The sequence below is a fragment of the Lytechinus pictus genome, chromosome 2, assembly GCF_037042905.1.
Source record: "Lytechinus pictus isolate F3 Inbred chromosome 2, Lp3.0, whole genome shotgun sequence".
Classification (NCBI taxonomy): Eukaryota; Metazoa; Echinodermata; class Echinoidea; order Temnopleuroida; family Toxopneustidae; genus Lytechinus; species Lytechinus pictus.
The window spans coordinates 27,077,462-27,101,314 of NC_087246.1; the positions used below are offsets into that span (position 1 = coordinate 27,077,462).

The 23,853-nt window shown below is 35.5% G+C and overlaps 1 protein-coding gene across 1 annotated transcript; it reads right to left on the reverse strand.

The window, feature by feature from the left end:
- Nucleotides 1-2,649: 2,649 nt before the first annotated feature.
- On the reverse strand, nucleotides 2,650-15,622 carry LOC129282179 (gamma-aminobutyric acid type B receptor subunit 2-like). The gene is made up of 13 exons (XM_064095809.1): nucleotides 15,526-15,622; nucleotides 14,409-14,474; nucleotides 12,057-12,251; nucleotides 11,428-11,661; nucleotides 9,995-10,058; nucleotides 9,290-9,376; nucleotides 7,988-8,144; nucleotides 7,299-7,431; nucleotides 6,484-6,591; nucleotides 5,961-6,086; nucleotides 5,102-5,247; nucleotides 3,931-4,123; nucleotides 2,650-2,922 (listed from the first exon to the last, which is right to left on the reverse strand). Exons 1-13 carry the CDS (start codon nucleotides 15,586-15,588, stop codon nucleotides 2,722-2,724), a joined length of 1,773 nt encoding a protein of 590 aa, XP_063951879.1. The 5' UTR covers nucleotides 15,589-15,622; the 3' UTR covers nucleotides 2,650-2,721.
- Between the last annotated feature and the right edge of the window lie 8,231 nt (nucleotides 15,623-23,853).

The window sequence follows — 23,853 nt, forward strand, 5'->3', positions numbered from 1 at the left end:
ACGAATACGTGATAACCCTTATGTCTATGTTTAATGAACTACATGCGTAGATCCATAAACGTTCTAAGATATGATGCCAATTCAACAAATTCCACCAACACAGCCAAAGTTCGTTAACCTTAAATGACCTTTGATCTTGATCATGTGACCTGAAGCGCAAACAGGATGTTCAGAGATACATGGTTACTCTTATGTCCAAGTTTCATAAACTGGTTCCATAGACTTTTAAAGTTATGATGACAATTCAACAAATACCCCAAACATTATCAAAGTTTGTTGACCCTAAACGACCTTTGACCTTGGTCATGTGACCTGAAACTCACAGGACGTTCATGGATACTTAATTGCTCTTATGTCTAAGTTTCATGAACTAGATCTATACAATTTCAAAGATATGATGACAATTCCACAAATACCCCCAACATAGCCAAAGTTTGTTGACCCTAAACGAAATTTGACCTTGGTTACGTGACCTGAGACTCAAGTAGGGTGTTGTGATAAACCATTATCCTAGTTACATCCAAGTTGCATGAACTAGATCCATAAACTCTAAAAGTTATGACAACATTTAAAAAAACTTAACCTTGGTTAAGATTTCGATGTTGATTCCCCCAACATAGTCTAAGTTCATTGACCCTAAATGACCTTTGACTTTGGTCATGCGACCTGAACCTTGTTGTTGTTTAGCAGTACTACTTAATCATCCTTTTGTCAAAGTTTCATGAACTAAGTTTATATACTTTCTAAGTTATGATGATATTTCAAAAACTTAATAATCGGTTAAGAATCAATGTTGACGACGCCGCCACCGCCACCGTCGGAAAAACGGCGCCTACCGTCTTGCTCTGCTTGTAGTCGAGACAAAAAAAAATGAAATTTATGAATTTTATATATGGAGCAGTTGCTTGTAAGTGACGTCACAAATATAAAAAAAACTTGAAATCCTAACAACTTTCTTAACCTTTAATGGATTTTCCTCCAACCTTCACCAATATTTTTTCAACATTTTTTTTCGTCAGGGTGAACTTCCCTTTAAAAGCAGCTGCTGAAGTAGACGGGGGGGGGGGGTTATTATGAATTGAAATTTTTACATTCGGAGCAACTGCTTGTATGTGACGTCACAAATAAAAAAATATCAAAATTGAATAACTTTGTTAATCTTTAATGGATTTCATCAATTCTTCACCAATATTTTTCGACATTTTTTTCGTCAGAGTGAACTTCCCTTTAAAAGCAGCTGGTGAAGTAGACAGGGGGGTGGGTGTGACCGTGAGTTTCCCTCTATGTTGGGCTTTGAGGAAAGCGGATTGCCTCTCACAAGGGGCTCGGCCCAATAAACTGGACTACAATTTTGATCGAATGTAGGACTATACAAAAACAAATATTTTCTATTCTCATTTTATACAATAAATTCAAGGTTCGAAACTCTCTAGGGCCTACTTCAATCCCGAACTTCCTGATCGTTGAAATATACTTTTACAATAATATCATATCATAATCCGATTTTTTCTTAACGCTCAATTTTCTGACTAATAATTATACCCTAATTGTAAAAAATATATAATAAATGAATAAATTCAAAAATCTCATATTTAAAAGAAACAATTACAAGATGAAACAAAAATGTGCACCTTCATATAGACCAACCCAGAACTGTTGTATGGAGTGGAAATATCTTAACATAAACAAGCTGCGTTTTCAGCAAGGTCTTATATCGAAAAAAAAAGCAAGATAGTTTGTGTAACAAGACATTTTTTGGTTCATTTCCAATTCGTCTAAGCCAATTCGTCCAATTGACAAATCGTCTACTATCATTTGGTCTACCATAAGTTCGTCCACTCACCACATGGTCTACTTTCATTTAGTCTAATGCCATTCCGTCTAATAACCAGTTGGTCCAATAGCCATTTAGTCCATATATTTTGGTCTCATTGGACTAAGTGTTAAATTGTGCAAAATGAATGAAAATGAAATGGACATTAGACCAACTGGTTATGAGACGAAATGGTCATAGAGGAAATGGTGAGTAGACAAAGTGATGATTGGACCAAATAATGGACCAAATTGTTGTTATACGAAATGTTGATGGACGGAATGGCATTAGACTTTAAGTAGACCATGTGGTGAGTGGACGTGTTGGCGGTAGACGAATTGGCAATTTACCTTTTTTCAATCTTGCTTATAGTTTATATAGGCTGATCATCTTTTTATTTACATTCCTTATTCCATTTTCGATGTTCATATTTACTTCATCTAAAATCTTATGATTTGGTTACTCTTAATGGATTATTCTCATTTAAAATTTCAATATTTAAAATTTCAATTGTATAGAATTGAGGATATTTTTTGTCGGTGGGGAGGTTGTTTTTTTCCTAAAGGCCTCTGTACAAAAGTCGCAATTCGCCCCCGCCGCTTAAATCTCTGCCAATGTTTATAACTTCATTTTGTATACCTGGATTGAATTAAGGACTTTATTGTTGTACATAAAAAGCAAAGTCTTTAATAAGTAAAAGGGAGGCTAGCCCATCTGTCACTGTACAATAAGAACTCCTTGGTAATTTGTGAGGAACAAGCTATCTATTCAAGTGCTGTTCATGATCCTTTCACCAGAGAGATACATATATAATTTTTTATTTGTTTTACCTTTTTGTAAATTTTAATGCAAGTATGAAACGTTTTCATCTTGAAGTGGAAATAAAAATGTGAAATGAAATGAAATAATTAGAACATTCGATTGGATCTTCCTTCGTTGCCCATGGCACTACTATGAGCCGATGATGTAATCCTGACAGGTTCCTTCGCTTTCAACCTATCCGTCGCTCTCTCCTGATTGCGGGAACCCGAATTTTCGACTGCCGATGATATGGTCTTAATCCTGTTATCAGGCCCCACGTTGTTGACGCCTCGGCGGACTGCAAGGGCCTGTTCGGGATGAAATTGAGGAAAAAATTAGAGATACTTTGTAACAAATACTGGGGAGAGACGCCTTCCTTAATGGCTCCTAAGACTATTGATTAGCAAACTTTCGCTCCGGGACGCGCACGACGGATTTAAGAACGCAGTAAATGTAATGAAAAAGAACAACCGGGTGGATCTTTGTCCAAAATTGGTAAACACCGGAAAGAAGTTTTGTCCCAAGTTTCGGAGCTGACGAAAAAATGGCAAATATGTCGTCCCAAGACGAAACCTGATGTTTTGATTCACCAATTTTCGACAAAGACTTCGTGGTTGCTCTTTGTCATGAAGGGCAATTGAAAATAAATTTTCTGTGTTCTTGAATATGTCGTGCATCTTGGAGCGAAAATTCCATATCTGAAAAAATATGAAAAATCATCAAACGATCAATCCAATCGGTATGAAATCATGAATTTCGGCATTAACCCTCATTCGTGCACAGCGGATTAAAAGCTGTCATAATGATATATGCGGAGATGAAAGTGGTCTTCTAAGAGTACATTTTGATAAGCTGATATATATGTTGTCAAGTCTCCTTCATCAGGTAACACCAGATACAATATAAATACACCAGAGGCGGACTGTACGAAATGTACCAAATCAGAAGAAGCAGAAGTATTTTGTTCATAATTGAGCAAAAATCTATACCTTTTTGTCAATGCACACAGATACATGACTTGTAATCTATGTTAAAAATGACTTGCATTAATATGAAAGAAGAATTAATCGAGTATAATCCCAATCAAACATATATAAATGAATGAATACGAACATGCATTACTAAATACATAGCTGACTAACCAGTTAAATAATGATAATAAAAATGAATATATAAATGAAAAAATAAATGAATGAATAAATAAATAAATAGATAAATAAAATAATAAAATAAAATAAGTAAATAAATAAACGAATAAATACATAATTACAAAAAAAAAAAAAAACATAGTTTAAAAAATATTTTGCTAAACTGACCTTCGGAAAGAAGAGAAGACACAGCGAGGTGGTTGCGCAGAGGAGCATGAATGAAGCCACCAAACCATACGCAACAGCCAAATTACCCACTTTGAATATACTGAGTGGTACTGCCACAGCACAACAAATAGCCACGTTATAAATAGAAAGGCCCACGTGGTAACTGTCATTCAAGGCTGGCACATTAATATTCCTGTATCAAGATCATAATGGAAATGTCGTAAAGTATATTGCTATAACTTTCCAACGTAATCTTTCTCATACATAAGTCATATCACATTTACAATGGGGACAGTATACGGAATACATGGTATAAATAAACAAAATTCATATTAAACGTGCATGATCCAGAGGGACAGTGGATAAATCCCAATATTCTTATTTTTGTGGGGGGGGGGGGGGCTGGGCGATTTTCGGGGGTCTTGAGCCCCAAAGGGACCCCCGTAGAACCGCGCCTGCATGAAGGGGGGGGGGATGGGGTAGTTCTTAAGAATGAAGTTTTAAGTAGGCCTATATATTAGCAATATTTACAACAAGAGGTACTTCGTAAATACTATATCAATAATGGGAAGCGAGAACTGAAATTGTTGAGATAGACTCTATGCTGACCAGAAAATGGGCCTTTAGGAATCATCGGTTTTAAACTTTATTTCTTTTTATATATTCTCTCATTTTAAATCACAAGCCTGAATTTAATGAAATAAGTGATATTCAAAAGGGCGGTATACGGGGCACACTTTATCCGCGTGGTTGCGGGGGGGGGGGGTTAATTTTGATAAGATTATGTCACATATAAAAAATAACATGAACATATCATTGTATTTTATCCTGAATTTTTTTCCATTGTCCATCCGTCTGTTTCTTACAGTTTACAGAACGATTTCATTCGATACCAAGGATAAAATTACGCGATAAAATAAATCGATGGTCATCTGGTGTGTATACGATAATCATCACTACCATCATCACCATCACTTTCTACTCTCTCTCCTTATCATCATGATCATACTTGTCATACGATTCATTATAATAATAACAATGTTCTACCGTAAATTATGAGGGGAGGCGGTAATAAAACAGACCATCCCCACCTGAAATTGGGGCTATAAAAAAATACCCCCTCCCCCGCACCACACCCATGTTCACTTCGAAATACTAAATTATATATCACCTCGTCTGCCAAGCGAGGAATGCACCGAAAATCATAACGAATAGTTTAATAACCATAAGCATTGTCAGCCAGACTGTCTCTCGTGTAGACACACAAGCCTTGTGAAAATCCACAAATACAACATCATTTCGGATATCCTCTGCCGTCTGTCGAATTTAAACATAAAAAAATAAATATGGTCATCACGAGTAGATATGAAATCATTGATTGAAACGTAATTTATTTCAATTTTTAACGACAAAATTACAAAACAAGGCAATTAAGAAATGACAATGAAATGAAAATGGAATCTGTTGGAAAGCAGAGCTTGTTTATCTAGGTCATTCGAATAAATGAATTATAGACATAATACGAAATTCGAAATATCTCTGTACAATATACAAAAGAACAGAAAAAACAAATGTTTAAAATATGAAATATATATGTCATTTTGATAAATAATACGTTTTTGCGCGATTTCTTTGTTTACTATAGATACACAAAATAAAGGACAAAATGAAGCAAAAGGCAACAAGATATGACAAGACAAGACAATAGGACACATAACACGAAACGAAAATGTACATGAACAAGTTGCAACAAAACAACATAAACAAAGCGGCGCAATGCCGATTGAAAGTCATTGTGTTATATTTGAAAAGTAGTAATGAAGAAATATTACATAATTATCATCATTTAGTTTATCTCATGCCTATCATACTATTTTTTTAACTTTGAACTTTAAGGGCGCTAGAGCAACATTCTTTATATCTTTCAAGATCATTAATATGATATCAAACAATAAACTTAACCTATTGTCAGCACAAAATCAAAAACATGTCAAAGGCTGGAAATCTAGGGTGGAGTTAACCAAGTTCACCTGTGATTTCCGTGTAGATTCCTCAATGATGTAGTAGCTATCGATAATTTCTCTTAAGATGAGGATGATGAGATCGATGATGAAGAATACCAGTATAATAGCAAATAACTGAACATCCTTGATGACCTATCAAATAATAATAGATAATCTGAGTTTTCAATACTGTCATCAGAAATGGGATAAGATTGCAATAATTGTCGCTGTTACGTTGTCACACTGCGAAACATTAGCTATAAGACTAAAAGGTAGTTTTATATCTAATTTTAATTGATGGGATTGCAATTTTCGATTTTAATGAAGGTTTGTTGGCTATTATCTCACCACTGTAAGAACTCCAATGATATGTCACTTTTTTATCACTTTAAAATATATATGTTTGTCCAATGACACGCCTGACAAACATGTTCTTGCTCGAGTATTTAATATCAATTTGAAGCCTCATTAAAACAGTATACTGCATGCACACTTTATTTTATTTTATTTGGGACACTCTCGATTTTTTTTTTGGGGGGGGGGGGGTTACCTTGCGCTGCGTTTTCTTGTAGACGATTATAGTGTAAACTCTCCACATTTTAGTGAACATTCCACCGAAGGCGAGTGTGAATGCTATTGTAATTGTCCATAAACGGGCCTGGGGGTAAAAAGAGAAACAAATGAGACCAAATGTGAATACTCCTGCTGGAAAGAACACAGTGTCATGCACACAATGGTAATCACAGTGTAATCCGTGTGTTCACTTTGTGCACTATGTGAAAATATGATCCACAGTGTGAAAATTGTAAAATTTTACCAGTGTAAAGAAATTTCACACTGTGGCTTTATTTATGGTGGGGATGTCCAGTATGTTGGAATAGTATACTATGTGAATATGATTGTGATTCACACTGTCGAAATGCTCAAATATAACAGTGTGAACGTGATTTCACATCGTGTTCCACACTGTGAACATACTGTGGAACACTGTTCTCTTTCAAGTAGGGGTGATCGATGTATATTTCCTTAAAGTTAGATGAGGTACACCTCATAACTCCTACAGAAATTAAATGAAAATAATTTAGATCGATCAGAAATCGATCTTAACTATACAGTATTGTCTCACAAAGAGGGAGATGCAAAAAAAAAAACGCCACTACAATATCATACAGTACTAAAGTACGCATCGACTTTCAGTCATAGAAAGTAATACGCTGTCGTTCAATGAAAAAAATGACAAAATAGGTAAAATAAAAGGGGTGGGGGCTAACTATACGTTCTGCCTATTTTTTTTGTATTCCTTGGTCAGATTAATAGTAATATTTGTTTTGATGACAATACATGCAAATAATTATGTTTATTTACCGTACAGATGTACTTTCTAGTGACGTCACTCATTCCGTCATAATCAAGTCCAAACAGTACGGCTGATAAATATGCGATGATGATTCCTATGACGATCAGATTGTTCATTCTTGGACTGGACATCTTAATCACTCTAGATGAAATAAAGTACCAATCCCATTAATATTTTTTATTTATTTCTGGAGCACAAACTTCATTAGGAAATTTATTTTGCAAACACGTACTAACAATCGCTCTTATCCTGTAATGTCGGAAATTGCTAAAACGTGAATAGTCAATATTTCTACTCAAACGTTATGACATTTAAAAAAAACGAAAACTATTCTCTTACAATCATTGGCAAAGAGTGATGCTCCATTTTTCAAATATCATTTTTCCTAATTCAATCTAAGATTGCTTATATAATGATAATTGTGTGAACAGATTATTCCGGATAATGATTTAAAAAAAAATACATGTTCTATAAGTATTGTTGAATTCGCTTTCCTCCGAACAGTCATAATTTTTTTTTTCATATTCACGCCTTTCATTATGAAGGAATGATCTATACATGTATATTGCAGAATTTAAATTTCGAAATAAAGAATAATAAACAGATAAATTTCTTTATGTATAAAAGGGTGGCGTTTATTGCCGATTGTTAAGAAATACGAACGATTTTGATTAAACGTTTTTATACATCGCCATACCTTATATTTCTGTAGGCTACGTTGAAAACGAGAAAAGAAATAGCAAGGACAACACCGGCAGTAGCAAGGGCACCGACGACAATGACTTCTAGACGAGGTACTCCCTGATAGATCCTGATGATACGTGTCTTATCATGATCCGATGGCGGCTCTCCATCTGGTTGGTATCAAAATCAAACAAATTGCAAGTCAAAAAATGCAATTGACCTGACATCTCTTGGCTCGGTACTAAGGAGCTAAAAGATTTGACATGTCATTCCATAATCAGGAGGTTATCCCCATCAAGCAGGCACCATTCAAAAGTAAATAAATTACATATGAATTACAGATCAAATTTTGGATCTCCGCTTAACTACTCTGAAATTCGTAAAGCTTGAAATCGTCGTCTGACAGCTTGTAAAAGAAACGATTACTGCGCTACACTGTGATATGAAGACGCGCATGGAAATAATATTGGCATTAACTTAGAATAGAGTGAATGTTTGCTGACACCTTTTTACTTAAAAAAAAAAAACAACTGAACAGTTTATTTTAAATTTTCCCGATTCTACTTTCTTACGTTTTACTTTCACATTATACTTATTATGTTATTAACAATGCTGCCCTATTTTATCACTTTCTTTCATTCTCACTTAACATCTATAGTTTTTCAATAATAATCCATTTTATATTTCCTTCCAAAACGGCTATACATTGACTGAAAAGAGTACAAGAAACTGATCATAACCATGACAATAACTGTACAGTTTAAGATGTTATTTCAGTTTCAGAGTAATTTTGATTCTATAAGATTGAAGTGTTGTTCCAATAGTCGACATATATTTCTGTGTTATAACATAATAACATTTCTTATGTAGTTTCAATTTGGGTGACGTGCGCACGATGAAAAGCACTTAAAAATTAAAAATATTTTTAGTATTGTGGATGTAAATAAGAAGACGAAGATATAAACCTTCACCTAATGTAAAAAAAAAAAGGTCACTTTAAAGTTCACTAAGCTCGTAAAAACGTATTAGCTCCTCAAATAGTCAGGATACTTCAGGAAAAATAAATTAATCATGCATAAAAAAATGGAGATATTACCAATTAAGACATCAGGGAGTTGATATTTGCATCGTATAAAATATCCCTTAAAGGTCGAAATGCAATATATTTGAAATCCCATTAGCGCTTTAATAAAACTACTTTCAGTCGTGTAAACACATAAAAAACAGATTTCCCACAAGTAATACGTGGACAAACAAAATGAAATGAAATAAAAATGGAAAGTGGTCAGATTTTATTACGAGATTTATGACTTACCGTTGTTTATCCATATGTCCGTTCTTGGATATATCCAAGTAATTGATTTTCCTCTCTGTGCAGTTCCAATTACCCTCTCAGAGCCATCTGAATAATAAATAAATTGTTATTTATTTATCTGAATGACAAATGTTACGTTGATTAACCATCTTAGTAATTATCAAGGGTTAATTTTCATATCTTATTAGTTTAAGTTTTAAATGTAATCAGGCACAGTTAATAGATCTATGGTTAGTTTGATGATTCCAGTTTTGGCAATTATGATACGAGAATATGCAATATTTAGTTAAACAAAATTAATGTTCCTAAGCTCTACTCGGCTGTAACATACAGTAGCTGCCAAAAGCGCCCTTGTAGCATTTCGAAGAATACCGAGTACTCACCAACCTCATCTAATCACTGGCGGATCCGGGGGGGGGGGGGGGTCACATCCGGCCCCCTTTTGAGAGCCATAATCAAACGTTTTGATGTAAATATGCCGTTTTTACCAAGTGTGTCCCCCTTTTGAAAGTGAGGACCCTTTTTTTTCTTGTCAAATTTTCTGCGGACGAAATGGCCTTCAATTTAATGCACATGAACAAGATCAAATACAAAACACAACAAGTTCTGACTTCAAAAATACATTTGTAATATTAACCAATGTATGTTAAGGGCAGCATACCTTTCAAATTATGTTAATGAGGATTTATCAATGGATATACAAACCTCTATTCTGTTCAACGAGAAAGACACCAATTCGGTCGCCAACAGGTGAAAAGCTTACCGGACCCTGAATAATGAGAAAAATGTAAACCAAGAATTTAATTGCTTATTGTTGAGACTCAAATTCACCCAGGAAATTCGACATCGCTTTTCATAAGTTCAAATCGATTTGATTCACAGAAAAAGTGCATTCATATTGAATGCAATTATACAAAATATCACCGAGTATATCAACAGTAGAGAATAATGTATGGATCAATTATGATGAATGCATACCTGCTAACATTCATTATTGCAAATCTAGACAACCAATAGCTTGGGGCCGACTACGCCCCCGACGGGGTCCAAGAGCAGAGCCCCATGCAGGGGTCAAGCAGGCATTGCCCTCTGAAGCACTTTAATTTTGAGCAACTTTAACCCCAAAAGACTGGGCTTGTTGAGAAATATTGAGGACGGGGGGGGGGGGAGGAGAATGGGCCAATGGCGATTTTTTTTTTTTTTTTCATACATGAAATCAGGACATCCTGATTTTCGGTTATTTTGAAAATCAGGACAGTTGGCAAGTCTGGGAATAGAAAAGTACACAAGTCGAATTCTTTTTCTCCATCCAAGCTTCTTCAGCTCGGCTACGACACACATACCTTGCACCCTCACACTAACCGTTACTCAAAGAATCAGACATAATTTTTCTTGAATGTAATGTTTCCAAGTTATTTGTTCATGAATTATCTATAAATAGAATTCTTAGAGATTATCGTATCAAGTACGAAGCGGCGAATCCATGAAGAGTTCTGGAAGCGCACGCTCGATTGATAGAAATTGAACATACCGACTCGTAGATAACTTTTGAAGGAATCTGGAGTGATCACTTACAGATCTTTTGATATTATTTAGAAATGTCGTAAGGGTGGGATACAAATCCTTTCCGTAAAGGTTTAGTTCTCTCTGTAGACGAGAAAGACTAAAAATTCAACAGAGTACCATAACACAAGGACCAATAGCATGTGTATATATTGTGTATACATGTATGTGTGTGGGTTTTGGTGGGTGTGCGTGTGTGGGAGATTTGAATGCAAAGGGTAAGTGTGGGTGGTTGTGTATGTATATAATTTATGAGGTTGTGCATGTTCATAATTTATGAGTAAGTGAGTGTGGGGTTGTTGTTTGTGTGGTTGGGTGTGTGTGTGTGGGTGTGTTGTGAGTGTGATGGTGAACAAAATATGGGAGTGTAGTTTATAAGAGAAAGAGAGGGGGAGTGGGCGCTGAATGAAGATGTTTTATTTGTGGATTATTGTGTGTGTACTAACAGATATCATACATTACAATTGAAATGTAAATCAATTAATGGTTGGTGGTGTTTTTTTAATGGAGGAGGTTCTGGCGTATAATAATCATATCAAATTATACTTTACAAGATCAAGGAAACAAATCCTCACCGACACGCCATCGAAATCAGTTTGCTCGATTTTGGCCTTGAAAATATCTACCATATCTTCATCACCGTATGTATACTGTTCAAGTCTACGTGGTGCTATTTCAGGTATAGATGCATTGAGTCCTAATGCAATCGCCCACATTGCATCATGAGCGTTTGCCGCCACATCCTGGCCATTGAGATCAATCACATGACCCAAGATGGCTGCCATATCATCGCGGAACTGCTGAGGGGTCTGGAATTATTAAATACAACATTCACCGCTATTAGACTTGATACATCAGAAACATCTTTTTTGTCGAAATTTAAGTGTCTTGTAATGTTACATTCGATTCAATATATTCAAATGAGAAATGGAACGAAGAAACATTTCATTTTTTGCACAAAAAATCCAAACCTTTCACAATTCCTAGAATATAGAATAGCAGAGAAGAAGGGTAGGCTTACACTGTATTATCATTAAGGTCTAGTTCATTTTTTTTTTCATTTTGAATGCATATAAGATTTTTTCGGTTTCCAATTAAAAATAAGACAAATAAAAAAAAAAACACCTTTCTTGGTTCTTTTCTGCGTACCATATGTAAATACGATTCGGGCTGATTAATTTCTCCATTAGTCTATCATACTCACACGACCTGTAATGGTTGGTTTTTCATTTCTCCCATTCATACTCCATGTAGCTGTGAGATAACCCTCGCTGGCCAGTAAGATTTGATGAGGGGAACAGTCTACCTCATTTGGATCCACACGGTGCTGCCAATCAGGTGTGTAATATCCAACCAAGAACCACACATAAGATGCGCCATAAAGATCGTGCTTGTATGCCTTTGGTGCCATGAATAGAGTTAAAATACCACATTTTAAATATCACTTTGACATTCATACGGCATTCCAGTTGCTAAAACATGAAAAGTAATACCTTTTCTAATCCCTTTTTATACGCCCGTCCGGTATTACGCTCGGTGTCAGTCCGTCCGTCTGTCTGTCTGTCCGTCCGTTAACTGTTCCCTGTAATCGTAATAACTTCAGTTTGACTTGACCTAAGCTCTTATACTTTGATGTGTATGATACTAGCATAGATCCAAGGAAGCCTATTAATTTTGAGGTCAAAAGGTTAAAAGTCAAGGTCACAGTGACGTGTTTTCACATTTCCCTTCTGAAGTCTTGTAAACGCGACAACTTTAGTTTAACTTGACCAAGACCCATTTATTTTTTGGTGAGTATAAGAACATGGATCACAGGAAGTCTATTGATTTTTAGGTCAAAAGGTAAAAGGTCAAGGTCACAGTGACATGCGTTCATCTTACCCTTCTGAAGTCCTTGTAAACGTGATAACTTCAGTTTAACTTTACCTAGGCTCGTTTAATTTGATGTGTATGATACTAGCATACATCCCAGGATGCCTCTTGATTTTAGGTCAAAAGGTCAAAGGTCAAGTCGCCACCTTTTCCTTTTCTTGCCCTTTCTTGCTTTTCGTGCTCGCCCTGGCGACACCCTTGTTTAAATTAACGTATTCCTTCTTGAGTCCTTGTGGCAATTAAGGTATCTTTTGTACTCAAAATGTTTGCCTGTGTTTTTCTTACTTGTCTTTGACAAATTCACCACTGACGACGAGTTACAAGTTTATCGTTATGATTCGTGATATATTTGACTCTGTATAATGTTATGTGAATTTCTTTGTATGAAAGGAAAATAAATGAATACAATAATTAACAAACACAAAAATTTTGATCAAAATCAACGTTAGGACTGCTGCACATTTAAGTCAATCTATCCTACTGATCATCAGTTTTCCTAATGAAGAGAAACGGTCAAGTAATATTGACAAGAATTATAATCACCCCATTGGAAATAAGCCATCTTGGCTTCATGTGCTATTCTGTCAGGGTATTTTTGATACCTTATAATGACACTATTTGTATCTGAATGGTTATGATCTAAAATTGGTAAAGAAAAATCCTAGCATCTTACTTTTTTCTTCTTCTAGAGATTAAAGTTAGGGATGGCGAGACAATATAAGAATAGAGAAAAAGAGACGGGGGTGGAGAGAAAGAGAGAGAGAAAGAGAGAGAGGGGGAGAGAGAGAGAGAAATGATGTCACCAGTGGAAATGCTCAGATGCCATCATGAAAATTCGAATTTACATTTCATCAAATTTGTACCCAGATTTCTTCCAATTAATTTAAAAAGAACATTCGCTTGTCGATTGGGAAGTATATGTAACCATGGCAACGGATCCATGGAAAAATTACAAAGATGACATTTATTAAGACTTAATTAAACCATGGAGCTAGTAACAATAGCTCCATGATTAAATGAATTGGTACCTTCTTCATATGTCATTTCTAACACAAAAAACAGGTTAGCATCAACCCTTTTTAATATCTTGCCCCACGTGTTTGGACCACGCTCTCTCCGATTTTACGCAACATTAACTCACTTGACATATTCAAAAAGCATTAGAATCACACCTATAATATCTGAACCTGCTTTATTCATTAAAAAGGCGATTCAATATAAGAGGTGCAATATACGTCAAATATTCATCAATAGTATTATTGAATATTATCATTTCCTTCGTGGCATTAAGCGCGTGTGAAGCCGTCTACAGGTAAGCATTGAAAAATCTATGTCAAAAGTATTAAATATTATATATTCTCATATAATGCAACTATACGTAAGTAAGCAAAACTTACTAAACTGTCAAATGCTAATAGTCCTTCTTATATTTCATATTGAAAATAATATCATGATGTAACAAATGATTAATTCTGGTTTATAAAAAGTTGCGAACATCTTTCCATTTAATGATTATGAATCTGGAAATAAATTTCCAGATTAAAAATTATTAAATGGAAAGATGTCTATCCAATGATCAGTTCATTTGTTATCAAGAAGCCATAACTTTTATAAGAAATGATGGTATACTAAATTATATTGAATTCATACGTTCATCCAGTGCTAATAAAGGAAGTTATATTACCTCACAAAAGACTTTCCGTGCTGTATTCTCGTAGAAATTACCCACAATTATTCGAACATCCTTTTGCTGTTGAGAGAATATAGAACGTTACATGTATGTTAAAAGAAACATATTTAAGTGTTCTTCAAAAAATAATGGGTTATATTTGTATTACAGATATTTCTACCAACATTCATTTTCAAAACATTTTAGCGTGATTCACTTTTATGGCCGTCTTTCGTGAACACAGCAACGGCTCACGATTTTTTTCAGCATTGGGATTATTAGAATGCGAAGTGATATCTTCATTGTTCTAACGCCATGAACGCTTTTACATATGTGTATTGAAAAAAATCAATATGAACTCATCAACAATAAAAAAATATTTATAAAAAATCGGTGAAGATTGTGATTCAATTCTTAACTGGTATAGACATCTTTCTCTGCACTTTGTATGCCCGAAAATAAAAATAAATGTATCAGTATAGCAAGGAGAATGTTGCCCAAAATACAAGTTCTTTATCCAATAGCCAGAATGTTATGTACATGGATGAACTACAACTAATAGGGCGAGGAGAATTTATATTCGCTTTACATTGTATTATGCAAACTGTATACATGTATATAGGAATTAGAGATATGAAACAAACTATATACGGTAATGCAATAGTTATCATTATATATTTATGTTCAAAATTAACTGCAATAAACTTCGAAATCACAAATAAAAAAATTATCTACAAAGATGCTTTTCTTTATATAAAACTTTAGTAAAAAAAAAAGGATTCCAGGGTGATTTTATTTTTATTTTTTCTTCACTTCAGCTTTCGCATAACCATTATAGTATTATCATGATTATGGTAAATATCCATGTATTGAATATGACTTCTGTTGAATATGGGGCAAGGTTAAGTCAAGTTAAAACCTAATTATCAATATTATCCCTAACCCCCCCCCCCATAAGTCGAAAATCATATAAGTTTAGAATAAAATTAGAACGACTTCAATGGTACTAATAGAACTTAATGCTGAAGATTCTTTGGTCTTTAAGAGTCAAATCCCACAAAAAGGGTTTGGTAGTGACGTCATCGCTTCAGTACCAGATAAAAGGTATAGAAATATAAATTTAGATCCTGACCTTTAACCGTTGAATCGCATCCGACGGATCATGTGTGAACGACTCCGATGCAAGAACAGACATATTTCTTTGTTCACATATCGCCTGAAGATTTGAAGATACCTACAGAACAAACAGGTATACGTGTATATCAAGACAGTTCTATACAGTATAGATCCTAGGCCCTTGTTAGCACATGTAAGTCAACGGTCCAATCTAAATATTTTTGCCGACATCACTGTCAATGGACGCACGTCAACATGTCAAACTCGATCGAATTATAGGCAAAAACTGCATTATATAACTCAATTTCAGCAATTTATAACAAGATATTGCAAGGTCTGCATAAAGAAATTGGGGGAACAATTATTCTTAACAAGGCTTATTCGAATTCAACTTTGTGACTGACCTGACGTTTCCCTTTATTTATTTTATTTTTTTGCCGGTCAGGAAAGTTATTGGGTTCGACTTATGTTCTTCATCTCCCGTATGCCTATTATGTACGCATTCTACACATTTGCCATCACAGGGTCCTGGGGCCATAAAGACGACCTTCCTTGAATAATTTGATCTCTTTTCGTAATTATAAAAAATATGAACACAAATATCAATGCTCTCAAAGCATCACATGTTGGGCAGTTCGTTAAGTAAAACAATAATGGACATAACGGTGGGTCGGGCGTACACAAGTTTGACTCTTGTTACATGAAAAACACTTGGGCTCAGGGGCGGCGATCGGGGGAGGGGCACATTGCCCCCTACTTTTTGAAGCACTGAAAAGTGCCCTTTTTACGAAAGAAAAATGCTCCCTCACGGACGTGTTCTGTGTCCTTTTCACCTGGGAAGGACCCGTTTTATGTGTAAGCAAGTGCCATAATTATCTTTCTATACCAGTGCCAAATTTTACCAAAATACCCCCTCACGAACGTGTTCTGTGCCCCTTTCACCTGAGAAGGATCTGTTTTATGTCTGAGCAAGTACTCCCTTGCCTTCTTGTACATATTGTAAGTGCCCTTTTTCGGAACAGTGCCCCCTTTTACCCAAGAAAAGTGCCCCTCATGAATGTGGTCTGTGCCCTTTCACCTGAGAAGAACCCGTTTCATGTCTGAGCGAGTGCTCCCTTGCCTTCTTGTAAGTGCCCTTTCTCGTATCAGTGACCCTGTTTACTCCAAAAAAAAGTGATCCCACACGAAAGTGTCCTGTGCCCGTTTAACCTTAGAGGGGTCCGTTTTATACCAATAGCAAATGCCCCTTTGCCTTCATATAGGTGCCCTTTCAGATTCAGATTCATTACTTTATTGTCCTCAATGTTGACATCACAAAATATACATACATTATTTACATAGAATATACTGCATTTACATTATACTGCACATTAATATACATTGTGCACAGTGCCCCTTTTTACGTAAGAAAAGTGCCCCCACGAACGTGTTCTGTGCCCCTTTCACCTGAGTGCCACTTTGCTCTCTCAACTTCGCTCCGCCGCCCCTGCTTGGGCTACTTAATATTTAATTCTAATTCTCATTTAGCCTTATGTCCAATTGGTCTAATCTCCCCCTTTTTCTAATTAATAGGTGACATTGGTCTGGCCTAACTGAAAATCATACAAAATTATAAATGGGCTAAATGGCAATTAGACCAAATGGTTATTCGACTAAATTATTGGAGACGAAGGAATATTAGACCATGTGAGATGAGACTAAACGAAGAGTGTATTATAATAGACCAGTCCGCAATTTACCATTCGGATCAGTGGCGTAATGAGCCAACAATTTTAAGGGGCTAGATATGGTGTACCGGGCAAATTCATTAAAAAGATGCGAGCGAGCAAAAATTTCGCCCTTTTTCATATAAAAAATACAAAATCAAACCGTGTGAAGATTTTGGCTTGATGTTCAGAAAATAATAGAATGATTTACCCTATTCCTTCTCCTTTTCTCGTTTTTCTTGGTCGTGAACCCCCCCCCCCCCCCATCTATACGCCACTCATTCGGACATGCCGTTTCACGCTGACGTCAGTCGTATGGATATACGATAAGCTGGTGCATATGTAAACGGGGTTAATCTGATGAATGGCGTATACTCGGCGATGAAAATAGGCTCCATGTCATATGGTATCTTTCCTCATTAATTGATTAATTCAGGTTGTTTCATTCACCAACCTTTCCGTAGCGGAAAGCGGGCAGCATGAAAGTTTTTCTTTGTAAAAACGTCGCGGATCGAAGAAATCATAAATTTGTTAACCATCAGTGCGCAAAGCAAGTAACCTTATAAGCGGAAAATTATACTGTCCTTGATACTAATACATAAACATGATAAAGAAATAAAGATGTATAAAAAAATACATCAGTAAGAGCTTAATTGAATGGAAGCGGCAAGGAGAGGTAGTTTGTTAGGCCGTGAATCCCAAGAGAGGTATGACCGTCGTTAATATCAGTCTCAACTTCCATTGAATATACAAATGAATTACATCAATTGTCCATGACATGCAATTACAATTATCAAATATGCAATAGGATTGGAATGGTTTTTTCGTATATTCTTACGCTTGAATTTTTTTCTAAAGAAAAAAAAACCCAAGGTCCTATAGAAAGATTGCGTCTATTTATTTGGTCACATACGTCAAAATGAAATAATGATTACTAGTAGGTCTTGCTTATCAGCTTCATCATGTTGTGGGAATATTGTTGGATTTTGCGTTATTTTTTTTTGAGGCATAAAGGTAGCAAGAGTCATAAGATAATGGCTTGACTTTCCGACTACTTTTATTGCATGGTTACAAAGGAACTATCAAATTCTGAATTCTAAAAAAAACACATTCGGTAAAGCTTTTTGCCATATTTTAATGTCCTGACGTTGGATAATGGGCAATTCTACAAACATGTACACCTTATACTCTAAATATCATTTGGGACCTCCTTGAAATAATTTTATCCCTGTTTAAAGCTAATATACATTTTTTAATCACCGTTTCTTAAAAATACTCGTGGTTCTGATCATTTTGAGATTAAATGTCAGAATGGAGGGCCAGAGTTAAGGTAACTGTGGGTCAAAAGCAAAAAATTATTGACTGTTCTATGGAATTTCCCTAATATGATTAAAATGACATGCAATATCAGAAGTATGACAAAGTCGACGTAGATGAATAGGAAGTACTGTTGGGCAGAATAAATTTGACCAACTTTGGTTTCTCTTTTTAATTATGGTTGATTTCTTATGCAAAAGTGTTTTCTTTGAAGTTTTCTGTTTTCAAATAAATATTCTACGACGGTTTCCAAACTATACAGTGCGTATCAAAAAAAAAACGGGACAGATTTGAAAAGTCTATAAAATTTTAGTTTCAAATTATTATGTCTATATTTTGGTGTTAATAGGTGCTCTAAGGTCTTGTTTTTCAAATGCTCTTAAAAAATTTAGTTTTGTTCATGCTTGAGCGAACACGGGACGTTTTTGTTGGGGGTTCAAAAAGAGGCTTGCGCCAGAATTGCAGAATATGAGTAATATGATGATCGGACTTCTTGCTAATTAGCAGACTTCCTCTTAACCTTTTCATTATCTTTGCCATCATTTTCAAATCATGCGGTCAAAATTCATTTTCAGATCTATTTATTTGCTTGAATTATTCTGTTATTTCTTTTTGATATGCTCTCTGTTAGCTTTGAATATTCCTTCTTCAAGCTAAAATAATTTTTTTTCAACCGAATTATGGGAGAGCATGGATTTTTTATTCAAATCATTTAATTATGTGCTACAAAGGTTATGGTGCCTTTTGAACAAAGCCACACAGATGGGCGGGCGCTCGGGTTGCTCCCCCCCCTCAATTAAAAAAATCATGACCAAGAAAAAAAGTGGACAGCAAATAAAAGGAAAGATAGAAAGAAAAATATGATATTATTTTCTGAATATTATGTCAAAATCTATCACAAAATTTGATATTGTAATTAAAAAAAGGGGGAATATTTGCGTGCTCACTTCGCTCGCTCACAACTTTTTAATACATTTTACCCGATCTGCCATACCTAGCTCCTTCAAAATTGACTCAATACACCATTGTCATTGAAAGACATGAATCCCTTCCTGTGTCTCCTGTCAAGCAATTAAACTTGGTCAAGGTATCAATGACCCATTGAAAAATAGATTCATGTCTTTTAAAGGTACATAACATAATTTGTTTCATATAATAAAACGATTTGAATAATCACAAGTTTTCCCAATTAATAATTCAAATCTTCTTGCTTGGGTTGACAAAAAAAAAATCTTCATTTCTCAGTTACTTATGAAGGAAAATTAAAAGGTAAGAGAAGTTTAAATGAAAAAATAAAACAATTCAATTAAATAAATAACTTTGTAAATGAAATTTGACAGCATAATTCGAAAATTGTGGCACAGATAATGAAAAGGTCAAGAGGAAGTCTCCTGATTAGCAAGAAGTCTGATCATTGTATTACACATATTCTGCAATTCTGGCGCAAGCCTCTTTTTGAACCCCCAACAAAAACGTCCCGTGTTTGCTCAAGCATGAATAAAATTTATTTTTTTAAATTGCATTTCAAAGATAAGACCTTAGAGCATCTATTAACACCAAAATATAGACATCATTATTTGAAACAAAAATTTTATAGACTTTTCAAATCTGTCCCGTTTTTTTTTATACGCACTGTATAACTGTTATTAGTTTTGCCTTCTGTTTCATTTATCACATGTCTCTCATTATTGAGTAACCGAACGCTGCGTATGTTACTTTTCTTTCACCTGTTTCCAACTTTTTTAAACGGATTTTTATGGATTTTAACCAAGTTTGGCTCGACTTATATGCCTCGTTACTTCATGTAATACCATTTTGGAACATATCTTGGGAATATTTTCAGTTACTATCTCCATTTCTTCGTGTGTTTATATCTCTGGATCTGGTCTCCTATCCGATTGCCTTTTCTTGCCATAGTCCCAATCACGGTTGGTCATGCTGGAACAGTTAGGGCAAATAGATTCAAAGGAAAAAGAGGTACAACTTCTTTTAAGTATTAACTGCCGAGTGATCTTAACATTAAGTGTATATTGCTCACGCGATTGATTTGATCAAAAAGGCTCACAAGACCATACCCGAGGGCCTAGACCCATTGGATTTCATTCTAGGGGAACTTACAATGATTTACCCCCATGTCAACCCTGTAATATGTCGCCATTTTGTTGTTACCCGAGGAGATACGGAACTTCCCGAAGAATCTGCCTGAGACTGGCGGAAGGCCAGAGCTAAATCAGATGGGACTTTTTACTTGCACCTGTATATATTTTGCACTGCACACCTAAACCTGGCCATACACACATGCCAAATAAATCATCTGCAAGAATCTTCAATCCTGAAGGAGGCAGATTTAATCTGAAGAAGAAGAAGAATCTGCAACGTCACCAATCTCATCCACATTGCATAACTCTACCCACGATCGTGCTGGGTCTACCTTCAATGCATCGAATATTGTGGTGAACGAATTATGTGGACTCAAATGCAAGGAGCAACAACGTATTTGCATGAAATGTAAGTGTATTAATCAACGCCTTGATCAGATGTCTATTGAGTGGAAAAAGTTACAACATGCGATCGAAGCCCTCCTAGATACTCCAATGAATGATAAGACGAACCCCATCGTTTCAAGGGATCAGATAAGGAACCCTCCAACTCGACCGCCTGCCCAGAAGATGGATCGTCAACCAAATCAGATGTAGTCATCCTCCACCCCCTACCTCAGTAGTGCGTCCCCCACCTGGTCCCCCACAACCTCCTCCTCAACAACGTATGCAATCTGTGCCACTCCCACCCACTTCAGATTACCCTCCCCCATTTGCTCTACATCCACTGAATCCACAACTAGAACCGTCTCCCTATCAACAATCTCAGCTACCCCCCCCCTCGCATTTGAATCAACCATTGAACCTAAACTATTTTTCCCTCTAGACCTTCTTCCTATCTATTCTTATTCGAGTCAGGGATTTCCCCCATCTTGTCGGAATCTACGTAGATCGTAAGCTTCGGTAGTTGCTGCCACGCCCACTCAGTATAATTACGCAACGGCTAGCTGCACATACTGTGGCGAACCCAACCATCGTGAACATAGATAGGTGTAGACATGGTTTCCAACTACAATGCCGACGATGCTTTCGATTTGGACATAAAGAAAACATGTGTCACTATTGTTAGGAAGCAGGCCAGGAAGAGCGTGCCTTTCAACCTAATGATACTGAAAAACGAAATGACCGACCTTCGGTGCGAAATGAGTATGACAAATGTGCTGCTATCCACTCTTAAAGGCCTCAAAATAGGCCATCTAAATGTTCGCAGCCTGTTAGGGAAAATTGATGAAATTCGTTTTTTAGTTTCAAAGATCTATCTTGATATTATTTGTCTCTCTGAAACTTGGTTGAATGATATGATTAATGACGGTCAGATTAACATTTCTAATTATCATTTAATAAGAAAGGATAGAGATACAAGAGGTGCTGGTGTCTGTATATATGTACACCATTCTATACATTATTTTATTAGACATGATTTCATAGACAATATCATTGAGACTACTTGGATTGAATTGTTATTAAAGTCAACTAATGTTGTAGTGGGATGTTTATACAGACCACCAAACTCTGATACGCTTTATTTTGACAGCATGCTTGATGTTTTTGAAAAGGTTACTTCTGAAGATGAGGATGTTATTATACTGGGTGATCTTAATTATGATTACACTTTAGGTGATAATCAAACTGATAATTCTATCAATATAATGATTGAAAATCTTTTTTTCGTTTACACAATTAATCCATAAACCAACTAGGGTGACTGGCACTTCATCCAAGTGTCTAGATCATATTCTCTCTTCTGTTCTTGAAAAGCATATTTTAACTGATGTTGCTCAAATAACACTTAGTGACCATTTTTTCATTAACACATGTCTTAATACTAGACTTGCCAATACATTGAATGTCGTTTTACCAAAGCTCGAATGTTTTAAGAGTTGTTTTAAATAGTGCTGGCGGCTTGGTTTGGAATAGCCTTCCAAATGCTGATAGTTTAAAAACAAGCACATGAACCCCTATTTTTTAATGTTTGTACCTCTTAGGTATACCTTCCTCTACAACTCTACAAATTTTTGTGATAATGACATGGATTTTGAATAAAGTGCAGCATTTATTGTACGTTTGTAGTTTGTTACTGAAATTTTACATTTTTTAGATTGGGATTTTGTTATCTTTTACGTCATTTTTAAGAACTGACAGTGCTGTTATAAGCCTGTTAAACTTAAAATTGCAAACAAATAGCACTATTAATAGATTCTCCATTCTAACGATACAATTATTAACTCTCTTGCGAAATTTGATGACTTTTTCATGTATTTTGAATGAGTAATGGAGGTTTAAACTCATTGCAGTAATCTTGGGCGGTCTAAAAATGCCAAATTCTTTTGAATGCGCAATTCTTAAGAACATCAATTTGGGTGAACTTTGAAGCTCTATAGCAAAAAATCAAGCACATGGACCTATGTTAATTTTTGCATATTTCGAATATTAAGGTTCTAAAGTATCTATTTGCAAAGTTTGGTGAAAATGACATGGATTTCACTTTAACTGTGGAACGTCCTTAAGAGTTGTTTTAAATATGCTGGCGGCTTGGTTTGGAATAGCCTTCCATCTTTTATTCAGAATGCAATTTTTCTTGAAGTTTTTAAACGTATGTATAAATGCCATTATTTTAAATCTGTCGTTTAATGACATAATATGTATTGTTCTCTAATTGACCAACCTTCTTTTATTTCTTTCTCCCTCCTCTCTCTCTCCCCCTCTTTCTCTTACCTTCCTCTCTCGTCTTTCTTTTCTTTTATTCTGTTCTCCTTCTAGGTCAATTCGTTTATGAACTCTTATATTGTAGTCGATTTGACAGTCCCATAGGCTCAATACACCAACCTAGAAATGTTCTTTCCGATGAAGTTTTTTTCTTGAATCGTGTTCTTTCGGGGTCCTAGAACAAATTCAGCTTGGTTGCCCGAAGTTGCCGTTTGGGCAATTTTGCTAATTTGCATATGGCCGCCAGATGCAATCTTAAAGACTTAACTTTTGAACCCCTTGCCCCAAAATGATGAGTAAAGACTCCTTTTAGAGGTTTAGGGGGGAGGGGGTGTAGAATCGATTTCTTTCATCATTTTTGCAATATAAGGTCATCTTCAGGTCAAATCCAAGATGGCCGCCAGATGCCATCTTGAAAAAATTGAATTTTGATCCCCTTGCCCCAGAATGACGAGTAATATCTCTGTTTAGGGGTTTGGGGTGTTTAGAATCTCTTTCTGCTATCTATTTTGTAAT